Source organism: Toxorhynchites rutilus, chromosome 1 (assembly GCF_029784135.1).
Source record: "Toxorhynchites rutilus septentrionalis strain SRP chromosome 1, ASM2978413v1, whole genome shotgun sequence".
Classification (NCBI taxonomy): domain Eukaryota; kingdom Metazoa; phylum Arthropoda; class Insecta; order Diptera; family Culicidae; genus Toxorhynchites; species Toxorhynchites rutilus.
This window is the reverse complement of record NC_073744.1, coordinates 99,015,000-99,032,761: the sequence shown is the minus strand read 5'-3', so window position 1 is coordinate 99,032,761 and position 17,762 is coordinate 99,015,000. Positions and strand designations below refer to the sequence as shown.

The 17,762-nt window shown below is 41.9% G+C and overlaps 1 protein-coding gene across 3 annotated transcripts in view; it reads left to right on the top strand.

Moving 5' to 3' along the window:
- The window catches only part of LOC129763375 (SCY1-like protein 2), a 186,251-nt gene extending 171,836 nt beyond the window's left edge, over nucleotides 1-14,415 (top strand). For all 3 annotated transcript variants that reach the window (XM_055762378.1, XM_055762377.1, XM_055762379.1), the window contains one exon: nucleotides 13,793-14,415. In XM_055762378.1, the coding sequence (XP_055618353.1) occupies nucleotides 13,793-14,120 (328 nt within the window). In that variant the 3' untranslated portion in view covers nucleotides 14,121-14,415. The remainder of the gene's footprint in view (nucleotides 1-13,792) is intronic.
- The last annotated feature ends 3,347 nt before the right edge of the window (nucleotides 14,416-17,762 follow it).

Sequence of the window (17,762 nt, the reverse complement as noted above, 5' to 3'; positions counted from 1 at the left end):
GTACATTTGGAGTCGAACCAGACCCCAAGATACTTGAATGACATAGCATGAGTGATCGGTTTACCCAAAAGTTGAAGCTTTGGTTTTGCTGGTTTATGCTTCCTAGAAAAAACCACCATCTCTGTTTGCTCCGTGGAGAATTCGATCCCTAGCCCAATGGCCCAGGTTGAAAAATTGTTCAAAGTATCTTGTAAGGATTCTTGCAGGTCGGATTCGTTTGATCCAACGACAGACACCACTCCATCATCTGCAAGTTGTCTTAGGCTGCAATTTTGTGTAAGGCAATTGTCAATGTCGCTTACGTAGAAGTTGTACAAAAGGGGGCTTAAACATGAGCCCTGGGGGAGTCCCATGTAAGAGACCCGACTTACTGCCGAATCTCCGTGAGAAAAGTTCAAATGTTTCTCACAAAGCAAGTTATATAACATATTATTCAATAGAGGCGGCAGACCCCGAGATTGTAATTTGTCTGACAAAACCTCTATTGAAACAGAATCAAAGGCCTCCTTTATGTCCAAGAATACTGAAGCCATATGTTTTTTTTCGGCGTAAGCCATTTGAATTTCTGAAGAAAGCAACGCAAGACAATCATTCGTCCCCTTGCCCCTGCGGAATCCATATTGTATATCTGAGAGTAGGCCATTCGTTTCAACCCATCGATCAAGGCGAAACAAGATTATTTTCTCCAACAATTTCCGTATACAAGACAGCATTGCTATTGGGCGGTACGAATTGAAGTCGGACGCGGGTTTTCCGGGTTTTTGAATAGCTATAACTCGTACTTGTCTCCAATCATCTGGAACAATATTATGCTCCAGAAACCGATTGAATAAGTTCAACAAGCGATGTTTCGCCACATCAGGGAGATTTTTCAGCAAGTTGAACTTAATTCTATCCGATCCCGGAGCAGAATTGTTACATGAAAGGAGAGCAAGAGAGAATTCTACCATCGAAAACTCGGAATCAAGATCGCACCTATCTTGTGGTATATCTCGAATAATTCTTTGCACTGGAGCGGAATCGGGACAAACCTTTCGTGCAAAATTAAAAATCCATCGATGTGAATGTTCCTCGCTTTCATTGGATGAAGAGCGATTTCTCATGTTTCGAGCCACTTTCCATAATTTTTTCATTGACGTTTCTCGTGATAAACCTCCCACGAAATTTCGCCAATAAGCACGTTTTTCCCTTTGATCAAGTTTTTAAATTGATTTTCAAGGCCCAAATACGTTTGAAAATTCTCAATGGTTCCACGTTTCCGAAAAGCTTTAAATGCATTCGATTTATCTCCATAAAGCTTGGAACACTGGCCATCCCACCATGGATTGGGAGGCCTTCGACGAATAGTGGAACCTGGGATGGGTTTCGTTTGAGCGCGAACCGCGCTGTCATAGATCAAACGAGAAATGAAGTTATACTCCTCCAATGGAGGCAAACCATCTCTGGAATTGATGGCTAGAGCAATCGCGTCCGCATATTTTTTCCAGTCAATGTGTCTTGTGAGGTCGTATGCCATGTTTATTGATTCAGAAGAATTCAACCCATTGGTGATAGAAATTTTGATTGGCAAGTGATCACTACCGTTGGGATCCTGGATTACATTCCACTTGCAATCTAACGATAGTGAATTCGAGCAAAGCGAGAGGTCAAGAGCACTTGGTTTAGCAGGAGGTTTAGGTACACGTGTTGTTTCCCCAGTGTTCAAAACGGTCATATTGAAGCTGTTACAAAGGTCATATATCAACGATGAACGATTATCGTCGTACGGTTCCCCCCAGGCAGTTCCGTGAGAGTTGAAGTCTCCCAAGATTAATCGTGGCTCAGGAAGGAGTGAGCACGTGGCTCAGGAAGGAGATCAATCGTGGCTCAGGAAGGAGTGAGCAATCGTGGCTCAGGAAGGAGTGAGCTCAGGAAGGAGTGAGTGAATGTATCCAATTTAGGGATAAGACAACGACAATTCCACTGTAAAACAGTGATATCTCCGACCTCTCTATTTAAATTAGACATCAAGAGAGATAATCATTGCAAGGAGAGGCCATGTTTGCATCAATTGCTGCAAAATTGTCTTTAGTACTGGAAGCATTGCGGTGACAATGGTTCTGATGGAGTCGGAAACATTAAAACACGTGAAGATTTGATCCACAAGGTCAGACAACTTTATAAATCCCGATTGGGAAGTTGAACTTGACGGAAAAACAGGGACAGTTGGGGTTTTTGATGTCCCCTCGAGTGCTGGGTCGTTCGAAGGTGAACTATTACCACGGAGGCCAGGAGGGACCTGATTTTGCTTATCCGCTGCACTCGATTTTTTGGGCAAGCTAACAGGGGGTATCACCGGAGGGACTTGTCCTTGAACTTTGGGAGTGGTCACATTTTTGCGCCGGGGATTCCCTTGAGAAATAAACGGCGTGCCCCCGTTAGCTGTATCCGCTTCCATTTCATCAACTGGCAACGTAGCGAAGACATTGTGTGTATTGATTGGTTGTTGTTCTTGAGCCAGTGGAGAAGCGCCCTTCAAAATTTCTGCGAAAGTGCGTTTAGAGCGTTCCCTCAAAGAGCGCTTCTGTTTCTCCCAGCGAGCCTTGTATGTTTCACAAGCTGAGAGCACGTGTGGGGATCCCCCGCATATGGACACTTATGCTCAGTCGCACTGCAGGATTTCCCCTCATGTTGTTCTCCGCAAGTGGCACATCGTTCTTTATTGGCACAATAAGCAGCCGTGTGACCAACTGATTTGCACTTTAGACAAGTCATTGGCTTTGGAATAAAAAGTCGCACGGCTAACCTCAATTTATCTACCATCACGTAGTCAGGGAGAGCTGAACCAGCGAAGGTGACTCGAAACGAGTTGGACGGCGTAAATTTATTTTCTTCTCCTTCATGGGAGACTGTTCCGAGCTGGCGGCAACCCAAGATCTTAACAGTCGTCGAGGGCAGTTTTTTAAAACGGCCGGTACCTTCACTCGTAATGTATTCGCACGTCAAGCCCGTTTCGGTTATCACACCCTCAATTTCGACTATGTGAGAGGGAATGTAGACCCGATACTCAATTGTAAAATGCTGATCGACAACAATCTTGTTTGCGTCTTTTCGATCATTCACGACAACTCGCAATTTGTTTGGTCTAACCTTCGAAATTTCCGAAACGGAGGTATACCTTGCCAGATCTTTCGCGATCTGCATGACTCTCAACGCCTTTCCATTTGGCTTAGGCCTGAAGAAAACAACCCAGGGACCAGTTCCGGGCGCATCTTCTGGATAGACCTTTACACGGGGAGTGGGAATAACAGGGGGGAAGGCGAGGACGGGGATTGAGAGTAGGAAGACGAAGGTTGAGAAGGAGCGGGAAGAACAGAGGGAGAAGACGAGGTTGAAGGTAGAGTGGGATCGTTAAGGGCAGATGGGAGATTTGCTAGTTTTTTGGAGGGAGGCTTGGTAGGGTTAGCTGACTCGTCCCCAGAAGAAGTATCTTCCGTATTTGGTACGCGTTTGAGTGACTTTTTTTTATCACTTAGGAGGGAACTAGAGTCAGAGACCTCCATATCCGAAGGTCCCCTACCCTCTGCCATTTTAAAATGGGCACTTATATTCTAAGTATTTTTTTTAAAATAATATTTCACAATAATAATAATTCACAAAAACAAACAAAAAAAAAACTTATAATTAATAAATATTTTCTCTCACTATATTCAATCTTATTCACCTATGAACGCACTCCAGTGCAGATGAACGGGAGCGTGCTGAAAGCTCGTTGGTGGTGGGAATGTGCCTACGACACCACTACATACAGTCGTCGGTGAAAGCTTACCCGCACTGTCACTGTTGGCACGATGACTCGGCGAAATCTCCAATGTCGGCGAAGCAGCGACAAAACAAAAACCAATGCTTGGCTTTCCGAGGATGAAAGCCTCTATCCACTTGCAGGCAGGGCACTTCACTCACTATCCAGATAGCGAAATGAACTGACGTTTGATTTGATTCGCATGAGAACGTATTAGTTTTCGTCTACCATGCCAATTATCCAATAGTACGTTATAATTAACTTGACCGATGACTTCAATGATCACTCCTGAAGCCCAGGACCACTTGGTATTGTTGCGATATATTTTCGCATAAACAGAATCACCAGCTTTCAATGCTCCTGATACGGCACCATGCTTGCAATTTTACTGATCGTTTTGTTGATTGTTTATTTCTTGACTAATCGGCTGATGTGGTTGTAGATGGCTTAAAGTTGTTCGCGCATTTCGTCCAATCATCATTTGGGAGGGTGTTGTTCTGCTTAGAAAACGACTTGGAGTGGTTCTATAGTCTTGAAGGAAAATATTGAGTTATTCAGAGATGTTTCTCCCCTCTTTGATCTTGAGCAGTGATCTCTTGAAGGTATCTACGAACCGTTCGGCTTGCCCATTTGATTGCAGATGATATGGGGAAGTGCGCATATGTCTGATTCCGTTTTTTCTGCATAATTCAGCGAAATTGATCCGAAGTAAACTGGGTACCATTATCGGAAACAATTTTGATTGGAATTCCAAAACGAGCAAATGATTCCTCAAGAAATTCAATAACTACTGCTGTTGTAGGTGAACTATCCGAATATCCGAAGGTCCCCTACCCTCTGCCATTTTAAAATGGGCACTTATATTCTAAGTATTTTTTTTAAAATAATATTTCACAATAATAATAATTCACAAAAACAAACAAAAAAAAAAACTTATAATTAATAAATATTTTCTCTCACTATATTCAATCTTATTCACCTATGAACGCACTCCAGTGCAGATGAACGGGAGCGTGCTGAAAGCTCGTTGGTGGTGGGAATGTGCCTACGACACCACTACATACAATAGTCGGTGAAAGCTTACCCGCACTGTCACTGTTGGCACGATGACTCGGCGAAATCTCCAATGTCGGCGAAGCAGCGACAAAACAAAAACCAATGCTTGGCTTTCCGAGGATGAAAGCCTCTATCCACTTGCAGGCAGGGCACTTCACTCACTATCCAGATAGCGAAATGAACTGACGTTTGATTTGATTCGCATGAGAACGTATTAGTTTTCGTCTACCATGCCAATTATCCAATAGTACGTTATAATTAACTTGACCGATGACTTCAATGATCACTCCTGAAGCCCAGGACCACTTGGTATTGTTGCGATATATTTTCGCATAAACAGAATCACCAGCTTTCAATGCTCGTGATACGGCACCATGCTTGCAATTTTACTGATCGTTTTGTTGATTGTTTATTTCTTGACTAATCGGCTGATGTGGTTGTAGATGGCTTAAAGTTGTTCGCGCATTTCGTCCAATCATCATTTGGGAGGGTGTTGTTCTGCTTAGAAAACGACTTGGAGTGGTTCTATAGTCTTGAAGGAAAATATTGAGTTATTCAGAGATGTTTCTCCCCTCTTTGATCTTGAGCAGTGATCTCTTGAAGGTATCTACGAACCGTTCGGCTTGCCCATTTGATTGCAGATGATATGGGGAAGTGCGCATATGTCTGATTCCGTTTTTTCTGCATAATTCAGCGAAATTGATCCGAAGTAAACTGGGTACCATTATCGGAAACAATTTTGATTGGAATTCCAAAACGAGCAAATGATTCCTCAAGAAATTCAATAACTACTGCTGTTGTAGGTGAACTATCCGAATATCCGAAGGTCCCCTACCCTCTGCCATTTTAAAATGGGCACTTATATTCTAAGTATTTTTTTTAAAATAATATTTCACAATAATAATAATTTACAAAAACAAACAAAAAAAAAAACTTATAATTAATAAATATTTTCTCTCACTATATTCAATCTTATTCACCTATGAACGCACTCCAGTGCAGATGAACGGGAGCGTGCTGAAAGCTCGTTGGTGGTGGGAATGTGCCTACGACACCACTACATACAGTCGTCGGTGAAAGCTTACCCGCACTGTCACTGTTGGCACGATGACTCGGCGAAATCTCCAATGTCGGCGAAGCAGCGACAAAACAAAAACCAATGCTTGGCTTTCCGAGGATGAAAGCCTCTATCCACTTGCAGGCAGGGCACTTCACTCACTATCCAGATAGCGAAATGAACTGACGTTTGATTTGATTCGCATGAGAACGTATTAGTTTTCGTCTACCATGCCAATTATCCAATAGTACGTTATAATTAACTTGACCGATGACTTCAATGATCACTCCTGAAGCCCAGGACCACTTGGTATTGTTGCGATATATTTTCGCATAAACAGAATCACCAGCTTTCAATGCTCGTGATACGGCACCATGCTTGCAATTTTACTGATCGTTTTGTTGATTGTTTATTTCTTGACTAATCGGCTGATGTGGTTGTAGATGGCTTAAAGTTGTTCGCGCATTTCGTCCAATCATCATTTGGGAGGGTGTTGTTCTGCTTAGAAAACGACTTGGAGTGGTTCTATAGTCTTGAAGGAAAATATTGAGTTATTCAGAGATGTTTCTCCCCTCTTTGATCTTGAGCAGTGATCTCTTGAAGGTATCTACGAACCGTTCGGCTTGCCCATTTGATTGCAGATGATATGGGGAAGTGCGCATATGTCTGATTCCGTTTTTTCTGCATAACTCAGCGAAATTGATCCGAAGTAAACTGGGTACCATTATCGGAAACAATTTTGATTGGAATTCCAAAACGAGCAAATGATTCCTCAAGAAATTCAATAACTACTGCTGTTGTAGGTGAACTATCCGAATATCCGAAGGTCCCCTACCCTCTGCCATTTTAAAATGGGCACTTATATTCTAAGTATTTTTTTTAAAATAATATTTCACAATAATAATAATTCACAAAAACAAACAAAAAAAAAACTTATAATTAATAAATATTTTCTCTCACTATATTCAATCTTATTCACCTATGAACGCACTCCAGTGCAGATGAACGGGAGCGTGCTGAAAGCTCGTTGGTGGTGGGAATGTGCCTACGACACCACTACATACAGTCGTCGGTGAAAGCTTACCCGCACTGTCACTGTTGGCACGATGACTCGGCGAAATCTCCAATGTCGGCGAAGCAGCGACAAAACAAAAACCAATGCTTGGCTTTCCGAGGATGAAAGCCTCTATCCACTTGCAGGCAGGGCACTTCACTCACTATCCAGATAGCGAAATGAACTGACGTTTGATTTGATTCGCATGAGAACGTATTAGTTTTCGTCTACCATGCCAATTATCCAATAGTACGTTATAATTAACTTGACCGATGACTTCAATGATCACTCCTGAAGCCCAGGACCACTTGGTATTGTTGCGATATATTTTCGCATAAACAGAATCACCAGCTTTCAATGCTCGTGATACGGCACCATGCTTGCAATTTTACTGATCGTTTTGTTGATTGTTTATTTCTTGACTAATCGGCTGATGTGGTTGTAGATGGCTTAAAGTTGTTCGCGCATTTCGTCCAATCATCATTTGGGAGGGTGTTGTTCTGCTTAGAAAACGACTTGGAGTGGTTCTATAGTCTTGAAGGAAAATATTGAGTTATTCAGAGATGTTTCTCCCCTCTTTGATCTTGAGCAGTGATCTCTTGAAGGTATCTACGAACCGTTCGGCTTGCCCATTTGATTGCAGATGATATGGGGAAGTGCGCATATGTCTGATTCCGTTTTTTCTGCATAATTCAGCGAAATTGATCCGAAGTAAACTGGGTACCATTATCGGAAACAATTTTGATTGGAATTCCAAAACGAGCAAATGATTCCTCAAGAAATTCAATAACTACTGCTGTTGTAGGTGAACTATCCGAATATCCGAAGGTCCCCTACCCTCTGCCATTTTAAAATGGGCACTTATATTCTAAGTATTTTTTTTAAAATAATATTTCACAATAATAATAATTCACAAAAACAAACAAAAAAAAAACTTATCAAAGTGATTGTGGAAAACATCCTAAATATCGTTGCTGACACAATGAAATGCTTCAATTTTGTGTTCATTGTGCTTGACTGTACTGCTTAGGGTGGCCGTCATACCCCGTTCTACGTTACAATTCAAGATATCATAAGTTTGAAAATAAAATCCGCTTCCGATTTGAATAGAATGTAGTGTGAGCTTACATCGATCCTATTCTCGGCAATTTGCAATGTTATGAGTGATCCAAGAGGTTTTGACACATTAAGGATCGCAAAGAATTCGGCTGGGACCGCTCGTTTTGGGGCAAACTTGTACACTTCATTTGTTCAGATTCCACGACATTCCATTCCATCCACACTTCGGTGTGGATGAGACGAAGGCGAGCCATCGATAAGAAAACGAGAAACGTACGGAAGGGGAAAACACATCCCATCTTAAGTACCACCCCTTCTCATTCGAGACGAAGCGATGGAGAGTAAAAGAAGTCACCCGAACGCGATAAGATCAGTCTTCATTCAACCATCATCGAGAGCAAAAGTGCAAGTCTAGAACAAGTGCAACAACACAAGCAGCAAAAGAACGCCATCGCATAAGTGCGATCTCATCAGCAAGGGCAAAAGTAGTCATAAGAACAGCAGCAAAATTGCAAGTGTACAAATATCATCAACAACATAACATCGTGCGAATAATGGAAAATTTAGTAAAGATTAAACGATGTACAAAGTGTGAATAGTATTCCACCGCCATGACCGCTCGTTTTGGGGCAAACTTGTACACTTCATTTGTTCAGATTCCACGACATTCCATTCCATCCACACTTCGGTGTGGATGAGACGAAGGCGAGCCCCTTCTCTAAGAGCGTCGTCTATAGACGACATCTTTTCGGCGCAGTGCTCCGTACAGCGATAACACTCCGACAAAGCACGTTGCCATATCGAAAGAGTTAATTTTGCACTTTGCATTTGCCTTTCCGAAGCATATTCCAGAAGGTTAGGCATTTCATAGCACGGAGCGGAGCCACAGGGGGGCTCCCACCCGTCGAATAAAGCGTGAGGAACACGAGGGTTCTTTCCACGCACCTGTTGCCTCCATGAGTGGAGCAACATAAAAAATTATAGGAGGTTGTACGTAAGATACGACCGCATTGTTGACGTAGAACTACGCTGTTATTTTATATAAGTCGCTTGTTTATACCTTCAGATATTATTCTATAATGCTGTGAAATTTTAGAAACAACTGCTTAGTAGAATAATATCTGAAATGATTTTTTCATTGTAGAATCAGTTGACGATAATTGATTGATGATTCATTCATGCCCTCGCAAAACAATCGCATGTCGCAATTTATTTCATGTCAATGCATTGAGAATTTACCTCGAAGGCTATTCCGGTGGCCTTTTTCGAAATTGACATAGACTCGGCTACAGTCGATTATATACATGTTGCACCAGCACCATTATTCCATATCTCATAACTACATCAATATATCTTTGGCACCGCATGTAAACAACAACAATGACAACACTTGCAAGTATCAAATATCATGCTACATGTTATTTAGTATTGCCTCAAAGGAATCGCACCTCTAGATATCGTTCGTACAAACTAAGCGTAAACCAAGCGCCAAATAAGCGTTCACCATAGCATGCATACAGAGCCATACATTGGTGGCTTGAAACTACTAGCGATATAAACATTTCTCATCATTTTGCGCTATTCTCAAAAGAAACGCTTCTGTTAATATTACTGGCCTCGAAAACAGTTGCATTACTTTCTCATGCTCGAGAGAAGCGCAGCTGTCACCCTTAGTGGAGGAAGTTTTGCTACTGGTAAGCGAAACCTTATCACTTACAAAATTTCAGAACATTTACTTTCTTGATGACTAAACAAGAGAAATAAACTCTTTTTGTTAATAACAACCTCGAAAACAGTAGCAGTGCTTCTTTATGATCAATATTAGCGCAAATGCAATCCTAGTTGATGGCAGTTTTGCGACTGGCACACGAACCCAAATAACTTATAACATTCCAGTGAGACATTCAAGATGCTTGGTATTCCCAAATGATTTTTTGGTGCACAACCTTAACGTCTGCTTCGCCATAACGTCAGTTTAATGCATTGATGCATTCTCAAAGGCACCAACGAAGCCCTTATGAAGACGGAAAATAAACAATGTTAACTGCTTGGAAAAAGACTGAATTATGCCACACAGCTTGTACTCGGCTGTAACACCCATCGACGCGAATTCGCTGATGAGTTTGTCAAGAGCGACTGCCTTCATCACCAGCGGGGGAGCTTGATTTTGGTTGCTGCCTGGGCGTTTCCATTTTCGACCGACGCGCCGAAATCGCCTACTTCGCTGTTGTTCGGTGCGGTGTCACATTTGCGAAGGCTCGGTTCAGTGCGAGCGCTTTTCACTGCACCAACACCGCGTGCATCATTAGATGACGCTTACCTCGAAATTTTATTGCCCCTGGCAATGCGTTCGTTTTCTGCAGGGCTCGAGCCTGCCTTCCTCTTCTTCTTGCTCATCGCACACTACGCGAAGCGTCCAATTCATGACGCGGAAAGAAAAACACACGATACGAATAACGCAAAAAACGAACAGAAAAAGACGGGTGGGTAATGTCGGGGACATAACCGGAGTGACGTAGGACTATACAAAGGGGACAGCTTTTGTTAAATATATATTTTAAATATATTGTTTTATTTTCTTCTCCTATGTGAATACCTACCTATCTACCTGAAAAATGGATTAGTTTACTGTTTACTCTTTATGAATATGGTGATGGTTCTGAAAAGAACCTTTGGTGTTGTGTTTTTGTTATCACTCGATATTCCCATCTTGTTCGGTTAAACCTTCCTGTTTAGCTATTGCGTTTGCCACTCGCCACAGCTTTCACAGTTGGAAAATTTCTTCCCATCCAGCTTGTGACATGTTGTTCAGTAAATTACATTTAATGCGACGTGCCGGAGAAACACTTTGCCACTCACTGAAACTAATTGTTGCCTGATGAGCGCCGAACCGAACCTGCTCTGTTCTTGATGCGGGTTTTCTAATTGTCGTGAGCAGCTTTGCAAGCCAACTCGAGCACTCCGACGGCCGAAACTCTATAATCGCTGTTAGGTATACTGGTGCTCCGGCACCAATCCGTTCGGCCTAGTTACCCTTGCGGAGCAATCAGTGAATGCGATCAACAGGGAACTGGAGACCTGCACGGTTCGAGTGAGACTTTGCCTTTCCCTTAACTTGTCCTCCTTTGTTACGCCCACGATGCCGATGCCGTACAACCACACGGGTTTACGGTTTGAAAGAAAATAAGTTATTTTTTTGGGGTCCGCGTGTTTTATACTCCAGCGGTACACACTCACAGCGTAGAGACAAATCGGCAGACTCAGCCAGAGGGGCGAGTCCAACGAGACGAACCAATGAGTGTTAAAAGGGAGCGATGGCAAAAAAATACATTCATTACGATTTGTTCGCTCGTTGGATTCACATGCAGGCTAAAAAGGGTCCTTTTCAGGATCACAAAATTATCTTCAATCTAAAGAGTTTATTGCTTTGTTATCACTCGATATCCCCATCTTGTTCGGCTAAACCTTCCTGTTTAGCGATTTGTTGCCACTCGCCACAGCTTTCACAGTTGGAAAATTTCTTCCCATCCAGCTTTGTGACATGTTGTACTATAAATTACATTCAATGCGACGTGCCGACGCGCCACTCAGTGTCGCATTGGAGGCGATTTTAACCTGTAATTGAACATTTGCGATGACAGTGGTACAGTGTCGACTTTCAATGTGGGGTCATAATTTGGATCTCTATGTTTACAAAAATGTTTACTAAATAAGTCGCATTACATGTCCGTCCAATTAGCTAAATGTCGAACTAATTGTAAATTACTGTACTTTCAATCTGGAAAACAATTTAAGAATGGGTGAAAATTGAATAATCAGGAAAATCCCCAACTATCAATAAGCTCAGAACAACTGCCAAATTCACATACTCATCAGATCCTGGCAAACAAATGATGAAAAAATCAATTTGTGTTTTATTATTATTTTGCATAATGTTTTAGAAAGCATTGAACTGTATTTCCTAAACTCTTTTTTGGAAGGTTTAATGGCCCTGAAAAGCGCCTTGTTTTATGAAATGGTTCCAATTTAGAAAACTTAGTACTCGTGGTTTTGAAAAAAAACATTTCGAACGCCCTTGATGCCGCCTTGTTCTGGATTTGCCACCAAAGCAGATTGTATAAAGAACAAACTTTTTTCTTCTGCTACCAGCTGCCGTTTTGCGATTGCGTTTGGCACTCGCTACTCGCTGCAACTGCCTGTTGTCTTGATGTCCACCGAACCGAATGTGTTCTGTTCCGAATGCGGGTTTTCTTATCGTCGCGAGCAGCTTTGCCAGCTAACTCGATCACTTCGGCGGCCGAAACTATTTAACGACGGCTAGGTGGAGTGGTGCACTGGTACTAACGCGCTCGGCCTAGCTACCCTTGCGGGGAACTCCAGATCAACACGGTTCGAGCGGGATTTTGCCTTTCCCTTCACTTTTCCTCCTTTACCATGTCCAGACATGGCTGCTTGGGTTGGTTTGTTGATGTGTTGTGATGCGAACCGATGTGGTGTACGGTTTGAATGAGAATGATCGTTACGGCAGCGGAGCGGGGAATTTTAAGCTGACTGGCTGGCTCGAGAATTACGCATGTGTGAGACTGCGACCAATGTTTCGTTCATTTTTTTCTTTTTCCTTTCCAATCGTGCGTCATTATATTTCGCTGCTGCTCTGGTTGCCCGTTTTGGTCGGTACGATTTGAGGAGCACAAAATGGACCAATCAAAAATGGGCACATAGTGCATTTTGACAATGGTTGATATTTCACAATTATTCAATTCAAGAAAAAATGAAATGTTATTCGTTATGATAGATGCGTAGATATATTTCCTATCAATTGATGCAAAAACCTTTGCGATCTATTGAGAAATGCTCGAGTTATAAGCGTTCCAAATCTTGCATTTTTTCCTACTTGTTCAGTGCCTAGATTTCCATTTCACCCCCTATATCTTCCGGTTAGACGTAGTCCTACGTCAAAACCAAACGACGATATCCAAGTTGGATTACCACTGGTGGGGTCCAATCTTAGATCGAAGCGCAGCGAAAGCAAAGTGAACTGGATTGCTCAACAGTCCGATGCCGAATGAAAGTTTGCCTCAGCGAGATCCACTGTTTATACTCTAGGCAAGTATTCCCCTTCATTCTTCTTCTTTTCCTTTGTTCACGGAGACTTTAAATCCTACGATTTCCCCTCCGTTGGTCGTCGATAAGTTGCTCGTTATTGATATCTCTGTTCGGGAAAGCACTCAAATGGACAGAACAAATGTATGGGAAAATAGAAACACTTAAAGTTTTAATGAATTGTAACCACTTACTTACCAGGGGATTCTGTTGTATGGCATATTAAACAAATCTTAGGGAATTTCCGATTCGTTTAGTATGTAAATCGCCAAAATCCATTCGCGGCAAAAATAGTTATTAACGCTAACTTTATTTCATAAAAACGTGACCTGTTTTCTGATTTGACACCCTTAATGAAAGACGTAGTTCTACGTCAAAAAAACAGTCCACCCCACAGTTCCCAGCAAACGGAACAATAAGCCTTGTTAGATTCTTGGCAGACCAAGGATTTATCATCAAGTGTAGAAAACACGGGTTATTTCGTGATCCATCCGTAACAGACGGGACACGAAACAGGAGGAAACTCGTGAGTGGTCCTTAATGTGTTAAATTTATATTTTTTACGTGAGCGTTCCTCACTTCAAAAAGGGACCTAATTGAGTTCAATATCGCATTTGTACACCTGGTATAGTGGTATAGGTATAGTAATACAGAACATAAACCCTTTTATTTATTCTTTCAGATCCTCAAGGATGAATACCATATCAACGACGGTCATATCAACCAACTCCCAAGTTCTCACAACTACAATACCTTTTTCATTAACGTACCCCAGACAGATTTCGAGTGTATGGTCACAACAGAATGATAACATCGAAACGACAAGCTGCATGCGAAGAAGAAATGACATTATGGAACCACTAACATCCTTTCCAATTAATGATGATTTTCAAAATAATAGTCCCAATACAATTCCATTACTTAAACCAGTGAGCATTTCCACGCAGTACAGATCTATAAAATCGGATACCATTCTGTCTAAAGAAGAAATTTTAGAGTTTCTGAAATGATGATAACATTAAGCTTAGTTCAATTGCAGACACATAACACTATCCAATTACAGATAACAATATCCAATTCTTATTAATTGGTTCCAGGATCTTTACAAAAGTCGGAGAGAGTCTTTCAATGAAAAGTGACCGTGCAATAGGGTGCCAATGAAAATGGTCATCTCTGTAGAATGTACGATATCTTTCCACATATCTGTGGTACGGCGGGGCGAAAAGTGCATACCTTTCTCATACACATTGCTAACCTTATATTCAGTTCATATTCATTACTCGCAAATACAAGACGTGAAAAGTATTCAGCTCGTTCATTACCATACACGCGATCCGAAAGTCCACGGTTCTTGTCCGTCGGGATTGTGTCCGTTGCGTTGCTCGGTTGTTGGTTCTGCCCAATTCGCTCATCAATCTCGAATTTACGGATCGGACTTTGCGCAAAATGTCGATTCCAGCGAATGAAATATCCCATGTAAAATTTCAGCTCAATCGGATTTTGTTTACTAAAGGTGGCCGTAAACTGTTTGTCCGGTCAAATAAAGGGTATTTCAATAGGAACGCTACAAAAGTAAACCGATAGGAACAGACGACGCTATATTTTTCCCGCACATTTCTTTTCAGTAAGATTTGCCATTTTATAATGGAAAGATATACGATCCAACAACGAGTCGATTATTGAAAGATTATTAAATTATTAAAATTTACTACCGAAATTCGGAATCAATGGCCCCTTTCAATACGGCAGTGTTCTCCGCCGGAGTGCTACCGTTGAACGGAGCACTGCGCCGAAAGGTATGCATTTAGCGCTGGTGTGATCGATGTGCAGTATCACTTTCTTGTCGTCTAAAGGCGACGCTCGTACACACAGCTCATCGCGCAGATGTCGTCTATAGACGACACTCGTACACACAGGTCGTCGCGCGGATGTCGATTATAGCCGACGCTCGTAGCGAAAGGGTTAAATTTTTCCCGAAGCTCAGCTACTATTTCCTCAATGTGGATGGTAGTCCTCTGATTACAGTTTTCTGCTGCAACATTGTGCGTGATGTGTACACTCGTCTTAGTCAGGTACGTTTTCGCTTTATTATAGTGCTCGCGAGATGAGGTGATTACTTTTATGCCCATTTTGATACACTGCTATAACGTTGATCGCTTGCATCGTTCGCTTAAGCTTATCCAGTGGGATTGAATCCACTACTAGCGGTGGAAGCTTTTGCTTCATAGAGGTTTGATTCGTCGATGCTTCTTCGCCGTAATTAACTTTGTTGGTTGCCGAAGTTGCCGTTGTATGAATTGCATCAGCTGGTACAGCGAATCGATTGCTGTTGTGATGTGATTGATCGACGTACACATAGGTCGTCGCGCGGATGTCATCTATAGACGACGCTCGTAGCGAAAGGATTAAGAGCGCTACGTCCAATTTCTGGTCATCAAAATCAACAATTGAGCGTCTAGTGGTAAAATTTTAATCCACAGGCACAGCACAAAATGTTCCTGTGCCAGTGAGACAAAGAAGTGTCGAGAATATCTGCCGCTGGACCCAATTTTCGACGGTTTTCAAGCATAAATCTGCCGATACTGCTGCAATTTCACGTTCGATATTCGTACGAAGTTCATCAGTCGTCGCTGGCTTGTTGGCATAGACCATAGTCACACAGGAAATAGTCTAACGGTGTCAAATCGCACGACCGAAGCGGCCAACTGATTGGGCCTTTTCGTGTAATAACACGCCAGAAATGAGCCTCGTTCACTGAAAATGATTTTTGGATGAAAATCCGGATCATTTTCAAGTTGTTGCTCAGCCTAACTTACGAACATACGACGCTTCTGGTGGTCAAGCGTCTTCAGTTCTTGCGTCAAATTGATCTTGTAAGGATGTAGGCCAATATCTTTTCGTAAAATTCGCCACAACTACGTCACAGAGATACTGATTTGGGTCTTCCTCAAAATCTCACAAGTCATTCTCAAGCGTTGGGCAACAACTGAGCAACAACTTGAAAATGATCCGGACAACTTGAAAATGATCATCGAAAAATCATCTTCAGCGAATGAGGCTCATTTCCTATGGGGCTATGGTCTATGCCAACAAGCCAGCGACGACTGATGAACTTCGTACGAATATCGAACGTGAACGTGAAAGCTTCTGCATACGTGCCCGTGGTGGCCATGCAAAAGAAATTGAGTCATACATAATGGCATCAAATATACTTTCACGTGAATATAATAACAACCTTGAAAAGAGTAGCACTGCTTCATTATGATCAAGATTAGCGCCAATACAATCCTAGTTGAAAGCAGTTTTGCGACTGGTACGCGAGCCCAATATATTAATAACTTAATATAACTTATTGAATACTTTGGTATTTCACAAAAAAATTTTTGGAGCGCAACCTTAACACCTGCTTCACTATAGTGTCAGTTTAATTAAAGTGACCAGATGGTCAGAGGTCTAACGCGGGACACAAAAAACAAAACGTTATGTATATACGTTATGTGAACATAAACCATAGTTTAGCGATTCTAAACTGATCAGTATTATTTTTTTTCTGAGTATCGGCACTCAGTTGTGATTTTTCGGTGGTTTAGATTTTGTTTACGCCCGAAAATCACTCGCTCAATCAGAGCATTTACGCCTGGCAAGCACGATTCAAATTCTACAATTTTCTTCGAATTATCGAATGGAATGCTCGAAAATTCCAATTAATTTTTAATCGATTTCAATGTTAACGTATGCATTAAAAAAAATGACTTATTTCGGATGGCGATGAAAGATAATTTATAGGAACAAATTTTCTTTAAATCTTACGTTTATTAAGTCTTCAAGGATGTTGATTTACAGCAGCAGCAGCACTGTCAAGCAACTTGATGATTTTTCCATACTGCAAGCTCCACCCCACATCTGAGCAGCAGGCAATCACCCAGAAGGAGTAGCTTGAGGTTCTGTTAAAAAACTTCTTTCCGGCGAAAGAAGTTAAAAACTTCTTTTCGTACTCATAATGAAAGACGAGACGTACTTTATGCTTGAATTGCTTGAATATATCATTCACATCAAGTTCTCGAAGAAGGTCCTTCTCTGACAGTCGTGAAGGGAATGCCCAAGCCGCTCTTTCCGCATCTTTCGAGTCATATGGTGCACGGGGAGATATATTGTACGAAGTGCTTGCCGGAGTTGGGAAGGTGATGTGGTCTTTATGCCGAACCTGGGATCAGCCCATTATGCCAAAAGATCACTGGAGAATGGATCGGTTGGGGATAAACATTGTCGCGAAGACCACCAACCTTCCCAACATTTCCCAGCTTAGCCTGATAGAAAACTTTTGGGCGAAAGACCAAAATAGAGAGACAGACAACCACCAAAGCCACGAAAAGATAAAATAACACGCCGAAATACATATTTTCATCGTCCATGGTTCAGGTTTCGGCCAACTTCCGTAAGACCGCCCAGCGCTTCATTTACGATAGTTCATCGAACAACTCTGCCTTTTCCTATCGAGTATACACTAGTTCTTCCGGCTTATTGAAAACGTTAAGCCCTGACCGAGCTAGGGGACCAAAGATGAACTTTTCGTCTGATTCACGTTGGTCCCTGCGGATCAATAGGGGACTTTCATAAAAATCATTTTCCAATTTTGTTACTGTCGCTTCCAG